Source organism: Oculina patagonica, chromosome 14 (assembly GCF_052425735.1).
Source record: "Oculina patagonica isolate OP01 chromosome 14, crgOcupat, whole genome shotgun sequence".
Classification (NCBI taxonomy): Eukaryota; Metazoa; Cnidaria; class Anthozoa; order Scleractinia; family Oculinidae; genus Oculina; species Oculina patagonica.
The window spans coordinates 25,102,250-25,128,535 of NC_135771.1; the positions used below are offsets into that span (position 1 = coordinate 25,102,250).

The following is a 26,286-nucleotide window of genomic DNA, read 5'->3' on the forward strand; positions in this document are numbered from 1 at the left end:
ACCCTTACTTATCGCTTTGGGCAAAATGTTAGGTTTGGGGAGGGGTAGGTGAGCAGTTTCCCAGAAACCTAAATTGATCCCCTAGCTCCACTAAAAGTAGTAAGGAGGACTACTTAAACCCGACAGGAATTCGGGATCATTACAACGCAATGAATTGAGCTACATTCCTCCTTCCATTTGATGCATCCTCTCTAACGAGCGCGCCCTTTGAAGGGGTCATGAATGGTCCCTCAAAATGTCGCAATACTCGCAAAATTTTAGTGGGTGCTCGTTTGCTCGTGCTCGCACATTTTTACAAGTGCTCGCATGCTCGGTTTTCCGTGGTGAAAAGTGCTCGTTGCTTGCAAGGTTAACGTTTGTCAGTGCTCGTGCTCGCAAAGAATAACGCTTTGCTCGCATGCTCGCAAATGCTCGCAAAGACCATTTGATACCCCTCTTTGAACGTGATGTTGTTACAGCAGCCTTCTTGTCTTCCATCTCTTTCTACGTACTAAATCGAAAGAACGGAAGATCTAGAAACAACAGAAGTCAAATGGCGCATGACATTAGAATTCTACAAAGCCAAACGCTTTTCTTGCATTGCAGATGAACACACACGTCTGTAACTTGGTCAGAATTTGGCTGTAGATGATAGAAGCAAAGGCAAGCTAAAGGATGCACTGCGGTTCTTCTCGCTTCGGCACTTAAGTGATTAACATGTAATTTCCCTATACAAATAACAATACATTATCAAAGAGTCAGTTGACGAGAATATACAAATTCATGAACTTGCAGAACGATATATTTTATCTTTTTATCTATTTTAAGAACTAACTGTTATGTTATGTTCTTTTTCTTCTTCTCCCTCTTCTTCTTCTTCCTATTATTACTTGTTGTTATTATTATTATTTTCATTAAGTTATTGTAATTATATTAAAAAATATTATTATTATTATTATTATTATTATTATTATTATTATTATTAAAATCTGAGTTACTACTCAGGTTACTTGGTCTTGTAAGATCGCGTGCACCGTAAATGACCTAAATAGGTGATAAAGTACATGTTTATGGAGTAAAACTGTGCGATTTGAAGAATTCAATTGACTGTCAACAATTTAGGAAACTACCACACACATATAGATCTTTCCTGACGCTAAAATATGTCTATTCATCTGCGGACGGTTGAATGACAATCCTGCCAAGTTCCAGCTAAGTACAATGGAATGAGCCAAAGGCGTGATGACATGCGAGTACACACGTTTCGCCAGTCGTGAAAATTAGATCTCATATTTTTTCTGATCAGCTTTGCCGGTGAAAATTAGATTTTCGTCTTTTGCTTAAATCCAATACTACCCACAGAGAGGATTAGAGACGTTCGGAAATATTAGAAAAAAGCGACAAAATACAAATTTAAGACAGATATAAAACAGTTCTTCTTAAACAGAAGGCAAGCAAGGAACAAAGGTTGTACTTTATTTGTGCTTTATAGTATAGACCCTGATTAAGAAAAGCAAGATAAAGAAATATATCCTCTAACTGGAGACCAATAAACTTTTGGTAGATTGGCATCTTTCAGTCGAGTTCCTTATAATCGGAACAATTAGGAGAACGAGAGTCCGTCAAAGAGAGTCAAACTATCGTTTTCATTTAACCCGCTTTAACCACCTTTCGTGCGCTCTAATCGACTCTTGTATTTGCGTACTCTTGCATGCCCAACATACAAGTTAGCGAGACTGACTTTAGATAGGTCGTTAAATAAGCAGATGACGTCAACTGTCGCGTAGTCTCGGTTTATTTGATCGCGCACACTTCGACTCGGAATGAGAGTTGAAGAAAACTCGTGAAGCAATTTTCTCTCTTTCGACTCGAGCACTCAAAGACTGTTGTTTTCTCTGGTTAGATATGCCGGGCCTTAGTTTGTCAGCTCGGTGCATTTTAAGGACACTTGATAATCATGTACATGGAATATAAATAAATATGGACACTTCTATTTTACATGTAAACATTTGGGTCTGCCCTTTCGACCATTACGGTATTCGATTGTTTCCTGCAGTCAGGGTTTCTGAATCACATGGTCGAGGAACCTAGAGTCAATTAGACTTCGATTTCCTCCCTTCGAATGTCTGGAACTGTTGTCATTTCCGTCAGCTCGATCAGACAAGAAACCACGAAACGACTGATAAACGTGTGAATGAATCATCGGTTTCCTCTAAATACTTTCATTTAGTTTATTTTAAAGGAATGATTGCCAATAGATCAGGCTGTTCAACAAGGTGTAATGAGGCAATGATTTCAACAAAGGGGACCATGAAGAAGTGTTTGGAAAAAGAACGAAATCCTGCTTTGAACAACTGAAATAAACTGATCACGTGAAGACACCTGACCCAGTTTGGAAGGTTGAAATAATTCCGGATTCTCTCTAGTGGAAAGCTATAAAAATAAAGTAGTTTCTAGAGCATAGTGGCTCATCCGGCATCAAGCCGATGCATGACTTCTTAACTGCATGCTGTCGCAATTTACTCCCCCTGGATCAAGCTAGTTCATTGCCGGTTAACCTCCAACATTTTTTTAGGTGGTCAAATAATTCGGGTGGTAACCATTTTTCCAACTACTAGGTGAAGACAGGCATTGTGAGAAAAGAAAATCTTACCCAAAATCTTGAGAGAGAAGAAAGTGTCCCTGGCTCTGAATATTGTTGTGCAACTCGTCTGCCTCCCACACAGGTCAAGAGAGCTATGCTCTTATGCTCCGAAGCCAGGGCCATTAATTTGGTTCCAAAAGTTGGAACTTTGAAAATTCTTACCGAAACTGGTTATAGCCTAATGTTTAAATGGCAATAATATATTTCTAGGTGATGAACCGTTGTTTTAGATAAGAGGACAACACACGAGTACCCAGTGATAATTGATGGGAATGGTCATGGATTCAAGGCTTGGAGAATGAGACCTTAGGAGAAAATTTAAACTAGGTGCTATTAAACATATGAAGATTATTCACTGAAACGAAGGCAACCACAGTATAGAAATTTGTTGTTTTTTCGTTGCAAATAATTGCCCTTTTTTGGTTGAAAGAATTCAAGTCTAGCTATAGTAAATCAAAAATAGATCAGTGCCGGAAATAGTGGGACATTGAACATCGAAACGAGATTAGGAGCGAAAAAAATCAGCTAAGGAAATGGTTTTTCAGTCAGGAAAATATAGAATAGTTTTGCAAAAAAATTAAGAGATTAGAGGTTTTGGAGAAAATGCATTCAGGAAAAGAAAATCCTTTACTGAGTCTTTAAAAAGGAAACAACACAAATGGTACTAAAGGAAACTCAGCCTCAGCCTTGCGGGGGGAATTATTTCTTTAGTGAGAACAATTAAAATTTTAAATTCCTGCTCACCACGAAACTGTCAATTTTTGTTTGAAATTTGTCCCATTTTGAAAGGCATTTGTCAGATTTGTCAATCATTTCCTCAGGGATTTGTCAAGATTTGTCTTATTTTTAGAGGTTCATGCATTCTATTCAGAGTCTAAGTGAAGGGTATTGTTGTTCTACGCCCGTAAACACGATTTTCTTCTGTATTGATTACTTCCTGTGCTTATTCTGCAAAATGGGTTGCGTGAAAAGCATCCGTTGCTGGACCAAGTCAGAGCCTGTTCTTTTCTTCACCAACAAAAGGAAGAGTGACGACAGCTCAGTGAATTGCATGCAATAATATTTCAATTAAAGCCTAAAATGTATCTCAAGCAGGTCGCCTGTGAGGCGCCCTACGAATAATGCTGAAGAGTGACATCTAAGAGCATTGCTTGGACATTTTGGCAACCTCTACGTGTCTAATTGGACCTTGTAGTTGGCACATACCGGGAATCTCCAAGTGATAACAATCAAAGCTATTCATTTCTTTAGAAAAACTTTTTTCGCTAATATGCTACCAATGAGAGATGCGCTGTCCACTTGCTAAGAACATTTGGCGTCCCACAAGGAACAATGACCTCGAATGTCACATCGCATTCATGAATGTAACATTCTTTAATCGCCCCTAAAACCCAACAGCTACGTCACAGCCTGGGAAGTGTAAGAGTCCATGTCTTGCGGTGGTTCAGTTTTTCCCACACTTTGCAATTAATGTAATGAGAATATACACTAGATTTTTGTTAAGATAAGCTTTAATTGATGAGATCTAAAGATAAGGTCGTTGTGGCGTTAATTGCAGGTCTGGGTTCTCACAACGGGTTTTGTGTGTCGACGCGATTCTCACGGAAAAAGACTCTTATAGGAGACTCGTGCGGTCAAATGTTATCTACTTTGGCCTTATTGCCAGCTTTGAGGTCTTGCCAGTGCGGAAAAATCTTGTTATGGTCGAAACTTCCTCTGACGTGAAATAATTCTTTAAACAGATGCTTGTTGTCGGAAGTCATCTAGCGTTTTATACGTACATACTAAAACAATACTAACAAAAGCGCGTGTCCAAGAGTTTATATCAAATCAAGAAGCAACAAAATAAACTAACAGTTTTCAGAACGAGTTTCACAAGAATTTTGTAGTTTACACCAAGAAAAGTTAGAAATCGTGATAGTTTTGTGTACAATAAACCGGCTCGTGGTCATAATGTGTTCATAAAGCCGCATGTATAGAAAGACAATATTTTGCTACGGAAAACTCCAAAAAGTACATTGTAATGATCTTGTTAGAGCAATTTGTCCACAGACATATAATAACGCTGTGGATATTAGTTGTCTCGTCAGATTGACTCCAAGCTGTTCTTTTCAATTGCGTTTTAGCTTTCCGTCTTTGCAGTCGATCATTTCAAGTTGATTAATCCAAGGGGTGTGTCATTAAAACGCCTGTCACCTCCTTGTGTGGTCCACCACGCATACGTAAACACGATCTCAATCGAACAGGCCACATTTACCAGGTGGCATTCAACTAAAGAAGATCAGAACGCTGAACTTTCCTGACGGCATATCGGAGTTCGTTCATCAGCGTACGCCCTCTAAGAGTGCAAGCTTGTAATTCGTCTCTCATATTAAGTCAATACAATTTCTTTCTTAGACTCGAGAAGTGGGATCAGATCTTTAAGGGATCATGAAGGCACAGCGCATTCCTCGCTTTATGTGCCTATTGGTGGCTTTCTTGATGCTCGACGCCAAAGGCATTTTAAGATTGACAGAAGGCAAGACTTTTCACAAGGTAAGTTTTCTCTTCTAGTTTTGTGGGACTTCATAGCGCTGCATGCTGCAGTTAGTAGTTTCTCTTTTGAAAAGTCCTAAAAAGCTAGTTAATCTCAACAAGCCGCCAGTCACCGCCGCATTGCGGAGGAGGAATACTTGCGCCACCATTGCACGCAAACACTTATCGGGGACATACCTTCATTTGTACTGAAATATGCCAAGTAAAAAACCTTTTCAAGAGGCGCTAACTTAATTAAAATTATTTTACATTTTCTGACGGACGGACTCAAGAATTACTTGGCATTTACTGGGATAATCACCGTATATCTCTTGCATTTGTCACGTGCTTCATTGTAGAGACTAGAGGCCGCGAGCAGAACACATTCCACTACCGTAACATTTCAAGTGTTCCTAAAAGTGCTTTGCCAAACTGACCTTTTACTTAACTTAACCAACGGCAGTCAAGCGATTTTCAAAGCTATCTCTTCTTATTTATTTTTAAAAGGAAAAAAAAAGATAAAATATGTACATCGATCAGTTTTCGTGAACCTCTGTGGGGTGATGCATCTAGATTCCTCTTGCAAAACACAAAAGTTTTCGAGAAGCAAATGGAAATCAAATTCTCGTTTATTTTGTAATCAAACTTCTTTTGAAAAGAAATATATTTTCTGAGATTTAACACCAGATTAGCGATTCTTTCATTTTGTTGGGGCAAAAAGGACGCGCATTTAGATGGAATCCTATCTCTGTGACCATTACTAAGTTAGCTTGTTAAATGTGTTCCGAGGATTTTAATTTACTGAAAACAAAGCTGACTGTATGACGTTGAATAAGGAAATAAAGAACAATGCAATTACAATGTTTATGAAGGGAATTTGTGAAATCCTCTTTGGCGTGAAAATGTTGGCATTGTTTTCAAATTGCCCACTACATTAATAGCAGATTTTTACTACAATGATCGCAATTTTGTCTGGAACTCAGCACATTGCCGCAGATGGCTCTAAAACTGGTATTTTAGTTCGAGGTAGGGAGTTTTTTAGCAACACATGTTCAACAAAACGAGCATTTTAGCGTTTAATGGAAACCATATGTGTAGATCTCGTTTGAGAATTACAAATTGCTTTATCAGTACCTAAATCACACAGGCGTGACTCAATGTTTGACTTACGGTGGAGCGATGCTATTTTTTACTCCATAAAAGCAGTGACTGATGTTTATAACTGAGGCTTTGAACTGCTAAAATAACTCGTACAAGAGAGTAAGGATTGAAGAATTGTTTATAATTTGAAGAGGCTGTTCATCATTCGCTCCTCCCGCTAACAAAAGATAACAAGATGTCTTGCCACGCCAGTCACCAGGAACAGAAGACGTATCAGATAGCAACTGGGCCACGCAGCAGAGAGCTCCATTTTTCATTCCCCCGTTTGACATGTCAAAAGATTCTCGTCGCTGTAAATTCGAATAACGGTTTGCCTGGCATGGGTTTGTGCTGTATATGTAGCCCTATACTTCTTTTTGCCTCACTTGTCTCGGCTAGATCTTTGATAGGATATCTGCTGCTCTTCCGTAGCGGAAACAATTCACGCTTTAATACTCGATTGCACAAGGCTGTGTATACTATTAAAAATTATTTTAAGCTCTTTTGAAGTAAATAAATGCTTATGTCACGACGCTTATTGCACGCTTTCGATGGACACACGGGCAGACATTCTGTGGGGTCAACGAATCTTGGATTTTTTTAAAGTCGCTACTTGACACATAAACTGATATCGCTCGAGATCTCAGTGGAAGAGAAACTTCTGCTCCACGAGTAACACGTCGAAGAAAATTGTTTAGCAGCTCAGCTCACGAGTTAAACATTGAGATTGAAAACTAAAACCTAAAAACAGCTCCACTTTAAATATTTTGCTGATATCATGATCGACCATGCTACAACGAAGAATAGCAATTAGTTTCGATCTGGTTCGCCGGTCGCTCAATCGTAGCCGCTTTCTTGATATTGCTGTTATTACCGATTCGGACTGAAATAATCTCCTGTACTGAGGATGAAGTCACTTAAGTATTTAAAGTAAGAGGTTTAAATGAAAAAGCGGAACGCTTTAAGGTCATCCGTAGGCCTAATATAAAGAGTTTTGAAAGAAGTCAGAAGTACGGTCAGTCAATACGGCACGCGATCATTATCAGAAAAGAGCTCACAAGCACCGAGAATTGATGAAAATACGGTGCAAACACTTAAATTAAACGTCACAAGCATTAAATATGATTTTCATAATTAACACTGTCTCTTCTCGTGAAGATTAGTCTCAAAATATGACTTACGCGACCAGACGGCCTTTGTGCTATAAGAATGGAAGCTCGCTAATGTCTTCATCCGTAGCTTTCGAAGTCCTACTCTATATTAAGACCTATTAAGGGCTTTCAAGTTTTTCAAGGCTACGTCACATTCGGTAGTAATATATAAATTTCCAGGCACCTAAAGAATAACGCCCTACATTCAGTAACCGACTGAGTGTCAAATTCCCCTTAAAATTCAAAAGGAGTGTTAAAAACCTAAATTTTCCTTACAATGTCACTAAATTGTAAAGTCGACAAGTAATGAGAAGATTGTCTTTCGAAAACTGAATCGAAATTCCGTGCCGTTTCAGCTTTACCCGCAAAGAAAAGACTGTTAAAAATATCCTTGTTTGATGAAAGAAGTGGTAACGTTCAAGTGGTTGAAACATTCCAGTGATATACAAGGTTTCTCGCCCTCTGCTTCTGAGCTTGGTAGCGTTTTTTTTTTCTTGTTATGCCCGTTTTAGAACTCTATCGCCCCAGGGTAGAAAACGATACATTGAAAATCAGGGAGGTATCTTTACTCAGTATTCTATGTCTCTGTTGGCATGCAAGCTCTGATAAAATTTGTTTACGATGAATAGTGATGACAGTCGATTTTAGAAAGATTTTTACACCGTAATAATGTAAATTGGTTCTCTAAACTGCCAAGGTCGCACGCAGCTAACTGTGCCCAACACGACACAAAACATTTCCGTATTTTTGCAGTGTTATGTCTCTGCTTCTTTATGCAACCATCTAAAACAATCCGGTGTGCCAAAGCTCGAGCTGAAAATAGCTACAAAAACGAACCTTTTTGTACTAGATGCTGAGGTGAAATGGCAGTTCTATTAAAGGAACCCTGCTTCGTAAAATGAAAGAATAAACACAGGGGTATAAAAAGCCTAAATCCTTAACAGCAGGCTCCAATTCACAAGATTGAGTTTTGAATATTTGTGGTCATACATCGCATAACAACTCTGTGTGCATGTACAAGAAATGATGACACTATTTCATTCACGAGTTTAGGGTTTCTGTTTCGTTTTTTTAATAGCCTTTTTTAAATCTTTGTCGTTTTAATTTTATACCACTGGATGGTAAAAAGTAAAAAAAAAAAACAATACACATAGATTCCATAAGTCTAAGGTAATGTTCAAATTATTAAAGTCGCCTTTTTTATACCACAAACTGCCAGTGAGTTTAGAAACAAACTCGAAACGATACCTCAGTAGATGATATTCAACCTTAGTATTTTAACGAGATAATATAATTTCCTATATAACCTTCTTATCACCCCCCATACCTTATTCGCCCTCCGCGTTTTTGCGGGATCGGTCATTTAAACCAAATTATGGCGTGTTTTCTTGCTCATTATCGCCATTACGAGAAATACGAGAGGGTCGCCAACTGATGGACGGATCAATCAAGGCTGAGATTGTTTTTTATTGGCTGTTTATTAGGGCGGATATCAGCGAGACTGTATCAAGGAATAGGTATTACATTACTAGAGAGAAGAACCAAGTATTTCTAACAAGAATTTCTTTTTGGACGTTTTTCTCCTCCACTGCTTATCAGCGTACAGTCTGTGACACATGACTCATGAATTAAGATACACGTGCATATCGATTCACGTGTAACTACGATGGCATATACTTCCCAAGAAGACAGGAAATAAGTCTTGTATGAAGACTGTAGGGTATTTCCTGTTGTCTAGTTTTTATCACCAAATCAATTGTATACAAGACTAATAACAAGCATGTTTGGAGTAAAATAGCTTATTTATTTATTTTCTTGTGTAGACAATAGGGGAGCCCTTCCGTTTGGAACAAAGGAAGTTATTAACACGTAATTCCTGCCCTTATCCCATCGGTACATTGATAATGCCATTAGGAAGGATGAAGTCCATCTTAATATGATGTTAACGTTTCATCATGTATTATAAACCTAATCACACCTTGGCAAGGGAAACTCCCTTTTAGAGATTTGTGGTAAAACCACTTTAGTCTTGCACATATATCGTTCTCACTGTACAAGGAAATTAAAAAAAAAAATTGAAAAAAAAAAACGATGTTTAGACTGCCCCAAACTATTAAGTCTACAGCGGAAATATCGTAATTTATTTTGCAACATTTGGGGCCAATGTTATATCAGTGAGGTTAAAAACAAACCGGGCTGTCTTATTACCGCATGCTGCCCTTCTACCAGAAAAAAAAGTCACTGGGAAATTTATGTTTGCATCAGTCTTTGAAACATGTGGTAGTTGTTCTAGACAGATGTGTCGTCTTACGTCATTTTAAATGTAAATCTCGGCGTTTTTTAATCGCTATTCTCTAAGAACTAAGAGGATTTATATCACTCGGAATGCTTTCGTTCTCAAACCGGATAACTCACCAAGGAGGCCATTTTATCAATTCATTCATAACAACACCCACGTTTTTTTTTCTACTAAAAATTCCACAGATCACAGAGGTTGCTGAAATGGGAAAATCAAACAACCATCCTGTATTTTCTCCTAAACAAAGAGCTTTCTCTTTATTAGTGATGGCGTAAAGGCGTTTAAGCAAACTCCAAAGCATTGTTCGGATTAATCTTACTGGCCGATCGGAAATTGTAATGCAGAGTGTTTGATCCTAGTACTTGTTGCTTGGCTAGAGTTCATCCGTTAAAAGGAATAACACTTATGGCGGCTAGTACAGGGCTTAAATCTGATATTTTCATAGACTCAATCCTTGACAAATTGAATAGAGGCAAACAAAAGAAAAAAAACCCACAGTTTTCAACAAGGAGGATTTTGTTGCATTTTTGGTCAAGACAGTGCTTAATACAACTAATTGAAGTACCTTGCTCACAACCTCGTTCCCAGGGTCTCTCTCTCCCTTGCCTTACTCATACACGATGATGCGCCTAGAATTCAAGTTTTGAGCGATTTTTCTAAGAAACAAGCGCAGAATTATTAGAGACCGCCCGACGTCTCCAAGACCTTGCACATGACTGCGAATTTTTTTTTTATTATTATGAAGTTCAGTGTACAAGTATATAATGGCAATTTTTTTACCGTTATTTCATCGTTTTCTACTTATAAGTAATGCTCATGAAAATGCCTTTTTAAAAAGAGGCACTTTGTGTAGTGATTTTAACTAGAACTACACGACAATGTAGAATTTATGCTTGCAAACAGCTCATTATGTAATTCTGTGTTTTTCTTATATTTTGCAGGTCGACCAATCAAAAGCCGGTGAGTCATGCACATATATAGACATACAGAAATATAGAAACTCAAACTTAACAGAAAGTTAAATTACCCAGTTTGGTGAATCACAGAATTTTTTGTACTCTCTTTGGCCTTAGTAATTCCTCTCATATGTTGTATGCAATTTTCTTTCCGTTATTTCACTGGACACTGAAAATTGACACCCGTTTGCGGCTTCACTTTCTGTCGCGATATAAGCATTACACCAAAAAAAAAACTCGTCTTAATTGGCTGCGAGATTAGTCTTTTTTGCCCTCTGGTCGAGGATGAGCTGTGAACTCTGCAATTCAAGAGTGCCTTAATTTTGTGGACGATTTGACGTTAAGAAGCAATTAATAAAAAGAAGACTAATTCTTGTGGCAAGGAGAAGAACAACAGAAACGAGACATAAAGAAAACAGTTTAATATACAAATTAGAAACGCATTTTTGAATTTGTTTATCAAAATACGAACATTTTAATTTGTATTTTCAACTATTTGTCTTTCTGTCTCTCTTTTGTTTTTCTTCTCTTTGCTGCGAGGATCAGACGGCCTTTTATTGCACAGTATTATCTCAAGTATTTAACTAGTCCATGTCCACAAACAATCCGACTGCTTATTGGTTTGACGCGGTCATTTTTATTCTTTTTTAGCGTTTTTCAATGCCAATTTGTTGTTTATTTCAAATACATGGCTGAAAATGCAATGTCTATATATTTCAGCAAGGGCTTTATTTTCACTGATTACAAATATGACGGTACGTACGTGCCTGTGGCTTAACACAGGTCACTAATACAAGACCCCTAAATGTCGTACTTGTCATAGACTGTCCACAGCCCTCTATTTTTTCGTGTTTTTTCGATCGATGAGCGCGCGGTGAGAACGGCGAGAGAACTGGACGCCAGCGCAAAACGGAAAAGGCAGTCTATACTTGTCAGTGACTCGTATGCAAGGATGCCTATATCGTTTACCTGTATCTGCCAACGTTTTTCAACCCTTAAGAGCTAGTGTTAAGAGCTGGCAAGATATATGGAATATAGTGGCTGAGCAAACAACACGAACCGACCCTAGGTCATAGCTTTGGTTTGAATTTTTTTTAGTTCTGCCAAAATTCTTTCACTTCTGACTTATTGGAATGAAATATTATTTTAGACAGCTTTTGAGTATTTGCAAATTTGCCAAGTAACCTAAGATGAAGTAAAATTCCGCTCGAAAATATGTTGTTTTAGCCAATATTTCTACACTTTTCTCCCCTAAACCTTTTCGTGGGGAGGCCGAATGACTCTAAAAATGTCTTACCAAGCTGGAGAAATCCACCAAAGTTACCCTCTTAAATCTGCCGATAGTAAAACCTTAAAAAGCCTATTCTATAGGAGAAAGATGAACCTTAAATCCTTTACACTGAGCTTGGTAACGTAGCCTTAATTTGTCATCCAGCAGCAGACACAAAACTTATTGCATTGTCGATACCATAACCATTTATACCACTGCCCGGGGAAGCAAAAGCTAATTTAGGATCTTTCTACTTATATAGGAACATCTCCATCAGTTACCATTGACCCTAAGGATAAAACTGTCAGGGAAGGCAAAGGACTGTCACTGACCTGTGCAGCGACTGGTAAACCTAAACCTCGAATAAAATGGAAGAAAAATGGAAGGACAATTATGTCGGATTACAGAATAAAAATAAGGGTCACAGATACAGGGTCCAAGCTGAGGATAAGAGACTCAGTCAAGCAAGACTCTGGTGTATATCACTGTGTTGCTAAGAACCAACACGGACATAGCAGTTCTGCAAAAGCGACAGTGGACGTCAGAGGTGTGTATAAACGTTAAAGTTGTGAGTGACCGTGTCACGCAATTTCTCGCACAATTTGTCACGCCATTTAACAAAAAACTTGTCACGCAACTTTCATAAGTCAGCAGGCATAAGATAGTCGTTTAGATAATTAAAGATTGCTTTACTTCCACTGCAAAATGATATCTGTTACTTTTTCTCTTGTTCTATTGGTCGGGCTTCAAGGGTGGCGGTCACATGATCATAGCGATCGCAACTAACAGAATGGACCAATCAGAACGTAAGTCAGGGTGCCAACGTTTCCAAGCACGGGAAATGTGTGTAAGCCACGTTCACGTCTCCTGATTGGCTGAAAACAAAGAAAGTTTGCTTTGATTGGCTAGACTACATTGTAAACCCAATGTAAACGCAAAAGCGTATTCGAAAGCTTAAGACACTGCTCTAGTTCCCTTAGAAACCATCAATCGTCTACTCTACCCAAAGTAATTTTCTCAATGCTTTTATTTCAGGAAAGGATGTTATCCCCCAGAGGTATGTTCATTAAGTTATTTCTGTTTTAAACAGAATTTTAGTTTGATAGCATCATGTTGGCGTTGCATTTCAAAACAAGTGCAAGCTACTATTATAGTGTGGCTGCAGACTACTTTCAATAGTATAAGGTTAAGGTCAATCACAGTTTCGCAACCACATACGAAGTAAAATTACTTTTATTAGGCAATTAGTTAAAATTCAGCTTGTGGGTAAAAGTACTATTATAGCCGTATATAAGGAAAGAGATAAGGAGAGAGAGGACATTTGGGATTAGTTTTCTGCATTAATGAACTCTTTGCTTGCCCATTATTTCGTTGCATAATGTACATGCTCTTGACTTTGTAGTTTTTTTTTCTATTTATACATTTATATCTCTATAAGTAACTTCAATTCATTTGACTTGTTTACAGTGGGACATGCAAACCATACAGTGGAAGCATTTGCTCAAGTTTCATCTCAAAAGGGGCTAAAGTGTTTATTCCGCATCTCAAATCACAACAAAACTTTGAAGAAAACATTGCTAACGCTACCTCGATGTTGACGGGGTACGTCAACCCAACTTGCGAAAAATCGCTGTTAAAAGCTCTCTGCTACAATCTCTTTCCGCCATGCCAGGGCGGTAAACAAGCTAAACCGACACGTCTTTGCAAAGACGAATGCGAAGTACTTCAAGCTAGGACGTGCTCGAAAGAGTTTCGTTTGTTGAGAGAACGACTTGGCCCTTTAGCTGAGGAGACAGTACCAAACTGTTCTATTCTGCCGTATGACGGAGGACCAGATACCAGAGATTGTTTAGTGATCAGTAAGTAGTTTTATTTTAATATTTTACGAGCCTTTTTCGTGATGAAGGTAATACCGGAGATATTTCTCGCACTTGATTGGTGTAGACACATCACGTGACGCCGGCAAACCTGGGGATATTCGAGAACGGCCATAGTTTCCATAATTTGCTTTTAACGTTTGCTCGTTCAGTTTTCGTCCCAAATATAGTAAGAATGAAAATTTTCGGCCCAGATAAGTTGTTTAATAATAGAACTGATTGCTTCGAACAGACTAGGGCCATTCCAATAAAATGTTTCGTTTCCCATTGCCCCGTCTCTTGTGATGGAGGGTCGGTCAGTCGAGCAAAAAAAAAAAAGAATGAACACTTTAAGGGGACTGGGTTCATTTAAGAAGCCAGGAGATGCAGAACCGAAAGATTTTGTTTCAGTCGATCTCGCTGAGAATGTTGGAACAATCGTTAATGCCCTTGGTACGTAACAGCCTTTGAAAACTTAGTATCGATGCTAATTAAAGTTTAGAACATCACATCATACCAATTGTTGTTAATAAAACAAGATCGTGTGCTTGTAACTTCAACTACTTGCCTCTTTGGCTAGTGAATATGGAATTTGTTTTTACATTTCGAAAAAAAAATGGGTCGGTCGGGCGATGGAAAACGAAACATTTTATTGGGATTGCCTAGCAAGATTTTAAACGCTCACGGAATTATTTCGACGCTCGACAGATTGATCCGGTTCGCCCACACAGAGGGCCTATGCGAAAATATTTGAAGAAAACACAATATTTTCTATTTAGCTTCAAATAATATACGGACATGACGTATAGTCATTATTTTCATGATCGTGAAAATTCGCACGGGGAAAAGATTAATCAAAGCCAATGTTTTGGTCTGGATCATTTTTTATTTATTTATTTCTAGGTGTCTCTATTTCTAGGTGGCACTAATCTCATTCCGAGCAGAAATTTCCTTTTGACAAAAGTTAAAAACTAAACCCAGCTTATATTGTTTATATTATACTTTTTTGTTATTATATTTTACTTTTTAATAAAGTAGCTGTCTGTGGATAAAGATTTATGACGCAAAAGATCATTACCCTGCATATGAATGTTATGTGTGCAAACAACAATTTACTTATGGATGGCGCGACGACAAATTGCTCTTTGAAAATGCGTATCTTACGCCACCGGAAAGTTCGAAATTATATGTTATTTTGTAGTAATAAAAATAAGAATTAATTAGTGATATTATTTCTTAGAAATTTAAGATTAGAGAAGCAATCTAGAGACAAACAAAACAAACTGAGATATGTAAAAGCGCTGATATAATACAGGGGAGTGTGTGTGGGCCAATCTATGTGTGGGCTAGCCTGCGAAGCGGGTCATTTGCTTTCCGAGAGTGCGAGAGGGGTGCGCGAGCTTTATAAATTATATTAAAGTTATCTTTACTTAAACACTGTTGTATTTAAAGCTACAAGCTTGTGGGGCCTTGTATTCCCGATGGAATTAGAATTTGGAAGCTTCCATTCGCCTCTCACGCTTTTAAAAAGATACGACTGCTTCACAGGCTGTGCGCGGGCTTAAGGTATAAGTAATTTTAAGTGCTGGGTATAACCCACGAATTTCCTTCTAAGCATTAGCCCTAAGCTAGTTCACTCGGTAGAGCAATCGTGATCTAATCCAGAGATCGTGGCTTCTAATCCTACTGAGGTCAAAAGGAATTTTTCTTTGCTTTTTGTGGTCCTCAATTTTCTTTCCTAGGGCTAACGCTCAGAAAGAAAATCTTGGTTTATTTCAAGCTAATTACCGTGGGTTGTGGGCTTATACAACGTTGTGAGTGCTGTTTTAGTTTGTTGCTTGACATTTTCCATTCTTGTTTTATCATCAAGGAAATAAAACAGTTTCAGGAAGGGACACTTGCCAGCAGGATACTGGTGAGTAAGGGCAGCTTGTATTGTACTGAATGGACAATGCTTGATAATGATATAGTTCTAATATACGAGTGCACTGAGATTTTCTAGTTTGGTTGTCAACTCGCGCTGCGTGTAAGTAGGTTATCGAGTTGTACACGTAAAGGCAAGCTCCATGTCTTCAAGCAACCGTGTCTTGTTGTGTTTATGATATAAACCCTGTAATAAATAGGTTTTCGACGATTTTCCATTAATCTCCGATCATCTTCGGAAGTTTGTCCGAAGATTGCTGACGACTGGCACGCCGGAAGTTTACAAGCGATTACTAGTCTGTCCCCCTTTTTTAAAAAAAATTGTACCCTTTTTATCGGTCTTTGAAGAGTTTTCGACACCTTTCCTGAAGACTGATCATGACAAAACTGAGTTCTTTACTGTGTTTTTCTGTCCGTTTAACAAGTTCATTTTTATCAATCCTTTTTTCAGGTGTATCTCAAGTAATTATCAAGCCTCTGAAAGGAAACTATCCCACATGCAGCGAGCGATTAAGCAAGAGAGTTAAAATCTACAACAAAGAGGTCTTCCAGCTTGTAAAGAACGTTAAGTCAGAGTTACAGAATGGAGGCATGGCCCTAACTTCACATTCCAGTGAGCTATCCACGTATTGTTTCTCAGCTTCTCTCCCTTTGAGAAGCCTGGTGCGAGAATGGAACGCCTTTTACCAGACTCCGCGCCTTCCCAACTTTCACTGGCCACACAATCTGACAGTTCCCGGATTGAAAATCTCTACGCTAAATTCAAGTGTGAATTCGATATGGATTCCGCTCGGTTCTTTGGCTAAATACAAACTACACGAGAAAATTTATCTTCGGAACGTAACTTTTTACTACAGGTACCTGAAATCCGGACACGGTTCGTTCATCGCTGAAGGTGAATACGACCTCTGCGAAACAGTTTTTAAGTTAACAGTGGAAACGCTTCATGACGGAACGATTAAACTCAGCGGTTTCTCTGAAACGCCCCTTGATGTAAGCACCATCGAAAGTTCCTTCGTGTCAGCAAGACCAGGGAGTACGCTAGTCAACGCGATTAGAAAGACAGATTTGTTTGTTCTTCGGCTGATGAACCCAGCTATGGAAGCTTACATCAGCAAAGACTTGATCGTGAAATTCTCTGGAAAGACATATTTCGGGGATAGTGCCCTTCCTGTTACGCTGGAGTTTTTTGGCGGGAAGTGGAACCGGCATGATGTACTTTTGGCGGGAATTACAAGTACAAGCATCACGATAAACCAAGCATTGAAGATGTTCACGGGATTCACCATTCCTTATTTGGACATTTTGAAACACTCTCCCAACGGATCCAGTGTAAGTTTGTGTTGAACTCATTAAACTGGTAACCATGGCGATAAATCATTAGTGGTGGTTGTTCAGCTTTGTAAAGGTTGGTTTTCTTTTAGGCATACGCATTAGCAAAATAGCGAGGGCAGCAGGGATATAAGCTTTAGCTCAAGTCATTAGAACAACAAACACACACATTCTTTTTATCTTGTCCTCACTCAACCTCGTCCCCAAGGCCTTCTCGGCAACGAGTTTTCAAAATGGCGCGACGCGTACGAGCCGCCATTTTGAAAACTCGTCGCCGAGAAGGCCCTGGGGACGAGGTTGGATCTCACCAGGAATCAGCGCGCGTAACCGTAAACTCAAGAAAAACAAATCCATATGTTCTTGTTATTTAACCTGCTAGGTTGGAATAATACTCTCTGCGCATGCTCTGGACCTCAGCAAGACACCGTATCGCAGATTCCAACAGCAACCGCTGTCTCTCGCGTTTCAAGACACGGTTCCTTGGGGTCTAAGCCTGGTAACTAGAGCGTCAATTCCTAAGGAAACACACAACAGCAGTCAAGTGTGTCAGCTGTTTCAGGTTAGATAAAAGTTGTTAATTATTTCGCGCTCGCCATGATTTTATTATTTTCCCAATAATTGTTTACGTGCGGTGAAAATTTGAATAATCTCCTTTAAAATGTTAAGTGTTGTTGTTGTGGGCTTTGCTGATTTGAAACTTGGCTTCCAGCGATTTAGTTCATGTAAAACTTCTCACACAAGAGCAAAATTAAGCAATTAGTCGTTGAACACACACACTTTCTGTCCTCGTTGAACTTCGAATCGCGAGTTCCAGGTTCGAGCTATGGCTGGGGTCATTATGTTGTGTTCTTAGGCCCTGGGCTTAACGGTAACGCAAGTGGACGCAAGTAGTCGCTAGTTGAACTTGCGTGCAGACTTGCGCTGGGTGGCCAAACGGTGAAAAACTTGCGTTGTCTTAAGTGCAAATTTGATCTCGACCAAAGTGAACGCAAGTCAACGCAAGTGTACGCAAGTCATGAACGCAAGTGCTGACCAAACAGAGATGCAAGTTTTCAACTTGCGTCTACTTGAGTGCCGTTTAGCCAGAGCTTTAGGTGAGACACTGCTCTTCAAGCGGTTCTCGTATTGCTTCATGCAACGGAAACTGCAGGAGATGATCTGTGCCTAGTAAACCACCCATACCTGAAGACAAACCATGCCTTAACTTAGCCTTAGTTACCTACTTTGTCCATCTTTTTTGTGTTTAGACTATATTTGGCCGCGGAAGCGAGTTCACACTGAAAGCCTCGACAAACTGGGAATACATCACACTGGACTGGCATTTCCACAATCTCTCTAAATTATCAGTCACATCGTTTGACAGAGTGCAGATGAAAATGGAGGTACGTTGATGTTCTCTTCTTTTACAGTATTTTAGTGGCTAATGGCTAATACAACAAGAACTGAACGCCAAGATATTTTAGGTCATTTTACTAGTGAATAAATTGGTAAAATAAAGATATAATCAACATAAAGTTATTTTTATTGATCCTACGACCCTCTGTAAAACCATTCTCGTGACTATTTCACGACTATTAAAAAGTAAGTATTTTTAAAAAAAATTAAAATAAATCGAGCTTTCGTCGGTCGAGCTACAGCCTTCGATGGATATGTCTTATCCTGGCTACCTCTTCAATCTTCAATCGTATTTTACGACTATTTCGCTTTTTGTGAAATCCATTTTTATTTTTACGTTTTAGATCAATGACACCAGTCGACCATACTTGCATTACACTCCACTGCCTTTTATGGATATTTCTATTGATGGCGCTATTTACAAGAGCGAGCAGCGGTCTCAGGGCGTGTCATTCAACGGTCAGCTGACGTACGATGGACCCGAGTCAGATCTTCAGGGAAACTTTGGAACCAAGTCTGTTTGGAGAAAAGCGTTTGGGATAGAGTACTTGACTATGAAGAACTTACGGCTAGGGTAAGAATGGAAATAAATGAATTTAGCCAATTCCAATATTTGAAGAAACAACAAGGGGGTGGGGGGACAAATTTGTAGTAACACAATCACATTTTACTTTCAGTGAAAAGGTCAGCAAAAATAACATAAAACTGGTTAAGGCAAAATCTCATTCGATAGAAAGGAAAATAGTTTTTTTGGTACCCAAGTGATTTGTGATTTCTGTTTTTATTTTCTAACAGATTATCCTTGCCAACCGACCAATCACAAATGAGCAGTATAAGAGGAGAAGCGGACCTCGAATTGGGTGCCCTGTGTAACGAAACTCGTAATAGTGAAAACGACTTCATCAAGGTGTGTACAAACAACAACAACAAGTAAAACGAAAAATACTAGCTAAGACATCAAAATATTTCGTTTCCTTTCTTAACGTCTGGTTTATATTATTTTTTACAGCAAAACTGTGTCACAGGCCACCTGTACTTGGGATTCTCAGATGAGTCTGTTGACCATTTTTTCTATGGCACATTGTCTCCAGTCAGCCTTCAGAAGTTACTTGAAGTGTGCAATATTAATCGCAAACTGCCTGGTGCTCTGGCAACTATAGGATTCCCTGAAGGTCTTCAGGTATTGACAGTGGCACTGTTTAATACTCTCGATTTAAGAATGAGCATTTACCTGGATCTTGCTCGTTGCTTGAGAAACGCAAACAATGAAGTGCACACACCTTACAATCTGCGTTTATAGAAAGACTATACCAGGAGTCGTCTCTTTAGTTTTGAAGCCGTTATTTTGGTGGTCTTCCAATTGCTGTTTTATTTAGGGGGCTTGATGAAAATTTTGAAGCAATTGATGTTATGTCTCATTGCTTTGGTTTGCGTTGCTTAGTTTTCCATAACAAACTCTAACCTTAATAAGAGTAAACATGATGTTGTTTCTTTTTAACCAATCAGATGAAAATTCGACATGTAACTTTTTTTCTCGCGCTTGGCTCTGGTTTACTATGTTATTGCTTTTGATTGGCCCATTGTGTTGTTTGCGTTTGTGGTGACTAGTAAGAGATTGCTTTTGTTTTGGCTTTTGAAGAAAGTTGTTTAAAAACTGCTTATGTTGTGACCTGTACAAATGTATAAATTTTTCTCCTGATCGCGGACTGTATTTCTCTCTCTGCCTGCTATAGATCTCTGTTGCCAGAGGAGCTCACGACCTTAGCGCAGTTGGCGGACCAAACCTTAAACCAGGCTTCATACTGGAGGGCAAGATGAGTGTCTTAGGAATTGAAACCACCGGTGCAATTTCACTGCTACCGAGAGAGGTTTGTTTGCCGGAAGATAAAATCATTCAAGATTTTTTGTTTCCACGCGCGCATTTCGAGTGCGAGCGTAGGAGGAATACGTACGCGCGCGTTTCCTCGCGTGCGCAATTGCGAGTCTCGCTATGCATTTGTTCTTTAATTATATAACTCATTCTGTACTGAATGAATAGTTTTCTCAAGCTATTTTCTGCTTTTACAGTTTCTGATTGATGCGAAAATCACATCAGATGAGCCTCCAGCGACCCTTGATGACGTCACGCCGTTATTTTTGTCAGGTTCTGATCCCGATCAGATGCCAAAGCTGTTCCTTAAGGCTCGAATGGATCCAGTTCCATTCGTGAAGGTATACAACAATTTTCTGGCAAGGAATGAGCATGAGTCATGTTTTATGTGAGTTGCGGATAGAGTGAAAAAGTGCAACCTTGGGTCTCCCTTCTTCACATCCTGTATATGGAGCGGTCACGAGAGAGATCCTGGGCATCGATTACTTAAAATTTGAAACTCGCCCCAGTTCCCTGCGCAACCTCGGAACGGCCAATAGGAGTTGGGTTAAAAAGAAGATTCACACCTTTAATGAGATTTCAACTTATGAACATGTTTCTGTTCGGGGAACAAAATGACAAGTCAAATAATCAGTGCGTATGTTTTAACTCAAAAACTTATGTTACCGTAACTGCATTATTGTAGTAAGGGGACTTAGTCTCAGCAATGTGACTAATGCTACTTAGGTAAGCCCTTGACTAACTCCCATTAGATATCAACATGTAATTTCTCCTAACAAATCAATGCATTACTAAGGAAAAGTTCCGTTAAGAGAATAAAGAGAAGCATCATCTCTTCTTGCCAGTACGTCATGTATGCGCCACTAATAAACTCTCCCAAGAACTTCCACAAACGGTCGGCAATCAATCATGTCCATAGCGTCGCTTCGCATTTTTACAAGTCTGAATTCAAAGCGTGGGTTCACAAGTTTGAATAAAACTTGATTGAAGTTTCATGTTCATAGGGTCGCTTCGCATGTTCACAAGTCTGAATTCAAAGCGTGGGTTCACAAGTTTGAACACCTTGCTCGTTAGGTCATTACTACTGAACAAATCTACCCACACCTTACCGTGAGGTCTTTTCTACCGAACATTTTCTCCACACCCTACCCCCATTCAAAGGCGGTGTATGTTACACTACGGTGGCTTCCGAAGATTTTTGAATTTCGCGGTCGATGATTTTATTACGCGTCGGTAATTGCAACTTTTGTTTTACAAGAATCAAAGAGAGGGTCACAAGTTTTCTTAAACAATGAAAATGACGTTTAAGGATCAAAATGTCTCTTCCATTGTCAACCCAAAAATGCAAAGCCTGGGAAAGTTTGATACGCTCCTACGCAGACGTTCTTTGGGCTTGTCACGGGTTCCTCGCCCTCGAACGCGGAGAAAGCGTGGCACGAGTCCAAAGAACGTCTGCGTTGGAGGCTTCAATCAAAAGTGAAAGCGGGATTTGTAAATACAACTGTTGCTACCTTCCTTGGTAAAATGTTATTGATATTCAAGGGGTTTTTTTTTTACCTTCTTAGGTCGACGGCATTGCTCGGCTGTTTGGCATATTCAAGGAAGTGCGCATGCTCGTCACTAGTGACTCTTTGGAAATGTATCTAACAACTGAAGTCAACAGGTCATTTAAGATCAATGTGCGCATGACCACAAACTACAGTTCAGATCGCAACGAGACGCAATTCAACGCTACAGTTGTGTTTGACAATGGTTTATCTAAGGTAAGTAGTCATGACAGGCTTTTTAGAATCCTTTTTTTAATTTTGCATTTTGCTCTTTTGGGCGTGAAAGGATAAAAATTTGATTTATTTTTTCAACAGTTGACGCGTCTGGCCTCAAAGCAAGTGGTGTCTATGCTAGAATCAGAAATGTCGAAACTGAAATCGGCTAAAGGAGAAGTACAACGTCTCAGAAGGGATTGCGTAAAAACAATCAAACGCGAATGCTCTAGTTGTATGGGCCACGCGGGGTGTGCAAGCTCTCTTCGAAGCCTTGACTCCACAAACAGGGCGCCAAAAACTTCAACGAACACTTCAGAAAGGAAGCGAGACACGAAACGAACCAGTTCCACCATGGACATCTGCCAGCAGCTCGTTATGGAACGTTGCCTGGCAACCGAAACCGCACACCATAATGTTTGCAGTTTCACCAGTGCAAAATTGAACAAGACATGCGCAGCTTACGAGGCTGCGGCAAGGTCTCAGAGAGAACTGGAACGAGGGCTGCGATGGGTCAGGCAAGCGGAACAGTTCATGTACAGCGATTTGTTCCAAATTCACTCCCTTTCGTTCAAAACAAATGTCACTTCGGGCAATCTGGAGCAGATTTATTTGGACACTGTTTTAGAAGTGACAATATTTGGACAAAAACAGAGACTTTATGGGCTGCGGATGAATTTCAACGAATTCGTGAAATTATCCTCTGAGATCGCCAAGTACGCGGTGGACTGGTACCAAAAGACGCAGCCGCCGTCCAAATCAAAATCACGTCACCCTGACAACAGACCCAGGCCCCCTGCTTCGTAAGCAGTGTTATAAACAATAGCAGTTCATACACTGCAAACTTTTATTACGTACAGTAAAAACAGTTACTAAAAGGAAACGATAGCCCACAGTGTGCATAGCTATAGATCCTAAGGTCCTTTGCCACCAATAATGGCGAGTGAAAGATCAAGGATTACAATAGGTTTAGATGTAAAGCTTATCGTTCTGTTCAACAAACAGAGAGCGAGAGCGCGCGCCCCCCGGCAGACCCAGCACGGCCGGCAGCGGCAGACGAGCACCACAGACACAGCGGAGACGGGGCCGACGCGGCGAGGACAGCGCGGCAGAAAAGGACCACCGCCCCCAGCCCCCCCCAGGGACACGTCCCGGACCCACCCCCCGCCGCCCAGCCCCAGCCGACCCGGCCCCCCGCCCCCGCCCACCCGCCCCCCCCCCCGCGACCCGCGCGCCCAGAGCCGCCCCCCCCCGCCCCCCCCCCGCCCCCGGCGCCCGTCGAGTCGGGCCGCGTCCTGACGTTCTTGTCGTTTCGGTGCCTATCATCTCGGCATCTTCTACCACCTCTCGTCTGTCCTGTGTCTGTCTCAAGAAGAAAGCTGCTCAAAAATCGCCACAAAAGGAGACAACAGACCGACCTGCGAGCTAAGTTCCTCGAGCAGTCCTACTAGCGACGGGCGAAAAGGTGCGCGCAGCAGACGAGTGGGCACACAAGCAGCGCTCTTGTCGGGAGTAAGCGGCGGGAGCTCGATTCCCGTGACGCAACCTCGACGTCTCAAGTCACCCATACCACCACCGTACCCTCCCAAACAGAACCGCCCGGACTACAGCGGCAGCGCACAATCAGCCGTCCAGCACCTAACCGACCCACAGGCAGATCATAGAAAGCAAATACTGTCAAAAAAAAAACAAAGGAAAGAAAGGCAGAGCACCGCAAGCAAGTGACTGCGAAACGAGAGGAGAGGGAGACAGCCGGGCCCCGGAAACAAGTCAGAAGGTCACGAAACAGTTAACGATCAAGCTAGCGAGCCACTACCCCAAGCTTAAACTCGGCACGACCGGCGGCATAGTGGGGCAGGCCGAGAACCGCAGCAGACATGGGCGCCAGAGGAAGGCGGCCCAGTCTCGGCGGGTCAGTTCTCGGCGTGGAACAGGAGAGGAGGAGGGGAGCGCGAGGGGGGTGGAGGGCAAGCCCCAACGAGCGGGGGGTGGGGGGGGGCTCGGATCGCAAGTAGGGCGGAGGGGCCTGAGGCTATAGACACCGCAGGTCAAGCGGGCAGACGAGGCGGGCAGAGGGGAGAGGGGGAGGCGGGGGGGGGAGGGAGCTGGGGGCGGAGGGGGGGGGGGGGAGGGGGGGGGGAGGGAGGGGGGGAGGGGGGTGGGGGGGGGGGGAGGGAGGGGGGGGAGGGGGGGAGGGGGGGGGAGCCGGGGGCGGGGGGGGCGGGGGAGGGGGAAGGCCGGGCCGATAATTATGTAAAGTTTGAAAAAAATTTCCAGTGTTACTTTATAACTTAAAGATAAAAAAGTCGTTGGGCAAATTGTCGTTTAAGGACCCAGCGAGTTAACTCCAATTATCCAATCAGAAATGGAATATTTGTGACGTCAACTTTTCGTCGGTGGAATACGTCATGTTGCTTAGCAACATGACCGCTGAAAATTGTAGGCTCAGTTAGTTTTGGGACTTTGGCTGGCTCTTATTCTCTTTAGACTGTTGTTTTAATATTCTGACTTTGCTGTGATTAACTTTGGTTAGCCTTTTCAACTTGGAACTTGCACGTAGCTAGAAATTCTGCTCAATTTATCCATACAATGCTAAGTCATTCACGGCGATATCTTACATTTGAATGAGCCTCGATATTGCAACCTTTGCACTTACAATCGTCTCAATATATTATGTATTTTTTCTGTCTCAATGTAACATATTCTGCAAGTCTTGTTCCCGAGTTTTTGTTGGGCCAAGTAAGGAACGTCTAGGGCCATTGAGAAGTTGATGCAATTTTGAATTGATCAGCAAAAAAAGTGACATTTAATATATAGCGCCCAATAGTTAATTTAACCGCAAATACATTTCTTAATATTTTAAATGGAGGAATATTGAACTGATGGGCATTTTTACGTTAATGGAAGTCCTAGGAAAAGGGGTACAATTTTCGTCAAAAGTCTTACAAACCTTGCTGATTATAATCTATATAAACTCAACACTAGCTTTGCTCTGGCAGTCCTGCTTACAAAGATTATTCAAGGTATCCTATTAGAAAGTTTTGATAGAGCGGGTTTTCTAACAACTGTCCAAAACCAAACCCAAGGTTATTCATTAGATTTGACCAATCGCAACAAATTAAAGAAGTGCAATGAGCCAATCAAAACGCGAAGCAAACACATGCAACCCGGCGTTGAAAGCGCGGGAAAAAATGGTTAAGTTATTGCTTCTGATTGGTTAAAGAACGTATGATTTCCTTGATTGGTTAGACCGGTTTGCACGAATTTTTCTAACCAGCAAGAGACCTCAAACAATTTGTTTTCGACAGTGAGTTGAAAGACGCTCTACTAACAGACTTCTTTTTTTCATTTTTTTTTAAAGAACTGCATGCTGTTAAACGTATTTTCTTTCGTTGTAATCACGTTTCCTAAGTACCAGACCTTTGTTGAACATTGTACAGCCGTGAAGAATGTGAAACACTTCAAATTCTTCATAATCTGTGATAAACCAAAACCTACAGCGGTTCCAAAAGGTTTATCACTTCATGTATATGATATTTAATTATAAACAAGGAATTTCCAGAGGGAAGAATGTACGTAGCACCTACGAAATGTGTTAGCACATGTTTTGTTTGAATATATACAAAGTCAAATAAAGTAACTGAAAACTTTCAAACAATGTCATGCACTACTATTCGAAAAAACACATTTTCGGGAAAAAACTCTTGCTTTGCAATAAAAATTTGCGATAAGATATTCGATAAAAACATCATATTATCTTAAAGATAGGCAGAACCTCTTCCATCCATATTGATTACGCTTTTCCTAGCAATTTGGCTGGAGGTGAGGGGATTCTCCAGGGAAGACTTTCGCGCTTTATTTTTGCGTTTCATCCACCTTTTTAAGGTTCTTTGATAGCTTCACTAGTAAAAAACACAGAAATCCAAGCCTTGGACTCCTCAGAGTGACTGGGTTTGCTTGATATTTTTCTTTGGTTCGTTGTGCACGATTTTTTTCTCTACTTTTCCTGTACAGGACGTTTTTGGTAATTACACCCAATGCCCCCTCCCCCCTCCTTTCCACCCTCAAAATAAAGTGGTCTGGCCCTAAATGCATACCATAAAATTCCGGTTATAAGCCCTGGGCTTATACAACTTCATAAGGGTTTTTGGGTGGGCTTATATCCGGGAGGACTTATAAGCGGAATAAAAAAAACGT

At 40.5% G+C, this 26,286-nt stretch overlaps 1 protein-coding gene across 8 annotated transcripts in view; it reads left to right on the forward strand.

Moving 5' to 3' along the window:
• LOC144637714 (uncharacterized) overlaps positions 1-23,081 on the forward strand; it is a 37,415-nt gene extending 14,334 nt beyond the window's left edge. For 4 of the 8 annotated variants that reach the window (XM_078496786.1, XM_078496788.1, XM_078496792.1 and 1 more), the window contains exons 2-17: positions 5,021-5,158; positions 10,669-10,687; positions 12,216-12,500; positions 12,989-13,010; positions 13,421-13,812; positions 15,680-15,724; positions 16,184-17,064; positions 17,444-17,623; positions 18,312-18,446; positions 18,804-19,033; positions 19,255-19,366; positions 19,469-19,639; positions 20,193-20,327; positions 20,527-20,670; positions 21,895-22,092; positions 22,192-23,081. In XM_078496786.1, the coding sequence (XP_078352912.1) occupies positions 5,054-5,158; positions 10,669-10,687; positions 12,216-12,500; positions 12,989-13,010; positions 13,421-13,812; positions 15,680-15,724; positions 16,184-17,064; positions 17,444-17,623; positions 18,312-18,446; positions 18,804-19,033; positions 19,255-19,366; positions 19,469-19,639; positions 20,193-20,327; positions 20,527-20,670; positions 21,895-22,092; positions 22,192-22,896 (3,759 nt within the window). In that variant the 5' untranslated portion in view covers positions 5,021-5,053 and the 3' untranslated portion in view covers positions 22,897-23,081. Of the gene's footprint in view, positions 1-521; positions 699-2,283; positions 2,951-3,558; positions 4,096-5,020; positions 5,159-10,668; positions 10,688-12,215; positions 12,501-12,988; positions 13,011-13,420; positions 13,813-15,679; positions 15,725-16,183; positions 17,065-17,443; positions 17,624-18,311; positions 18,447-18,803; positions 19,034-19,254; positions 19,367-19,468; positions 19,640-20,192; positions 20,328-20,526; positions 20,671-21,894; positions 22,093-22,191 lie in introns of those variants that run through there. The other 4 variants (XM_078496787.1, XM_078496791.1, XM_078496785.1 and 1 more) reach the window with 4 other exon arrangements.
• The last annotated feature ends 3,205 nt before the right edge of the window (positions 23,082-26,286 follow it).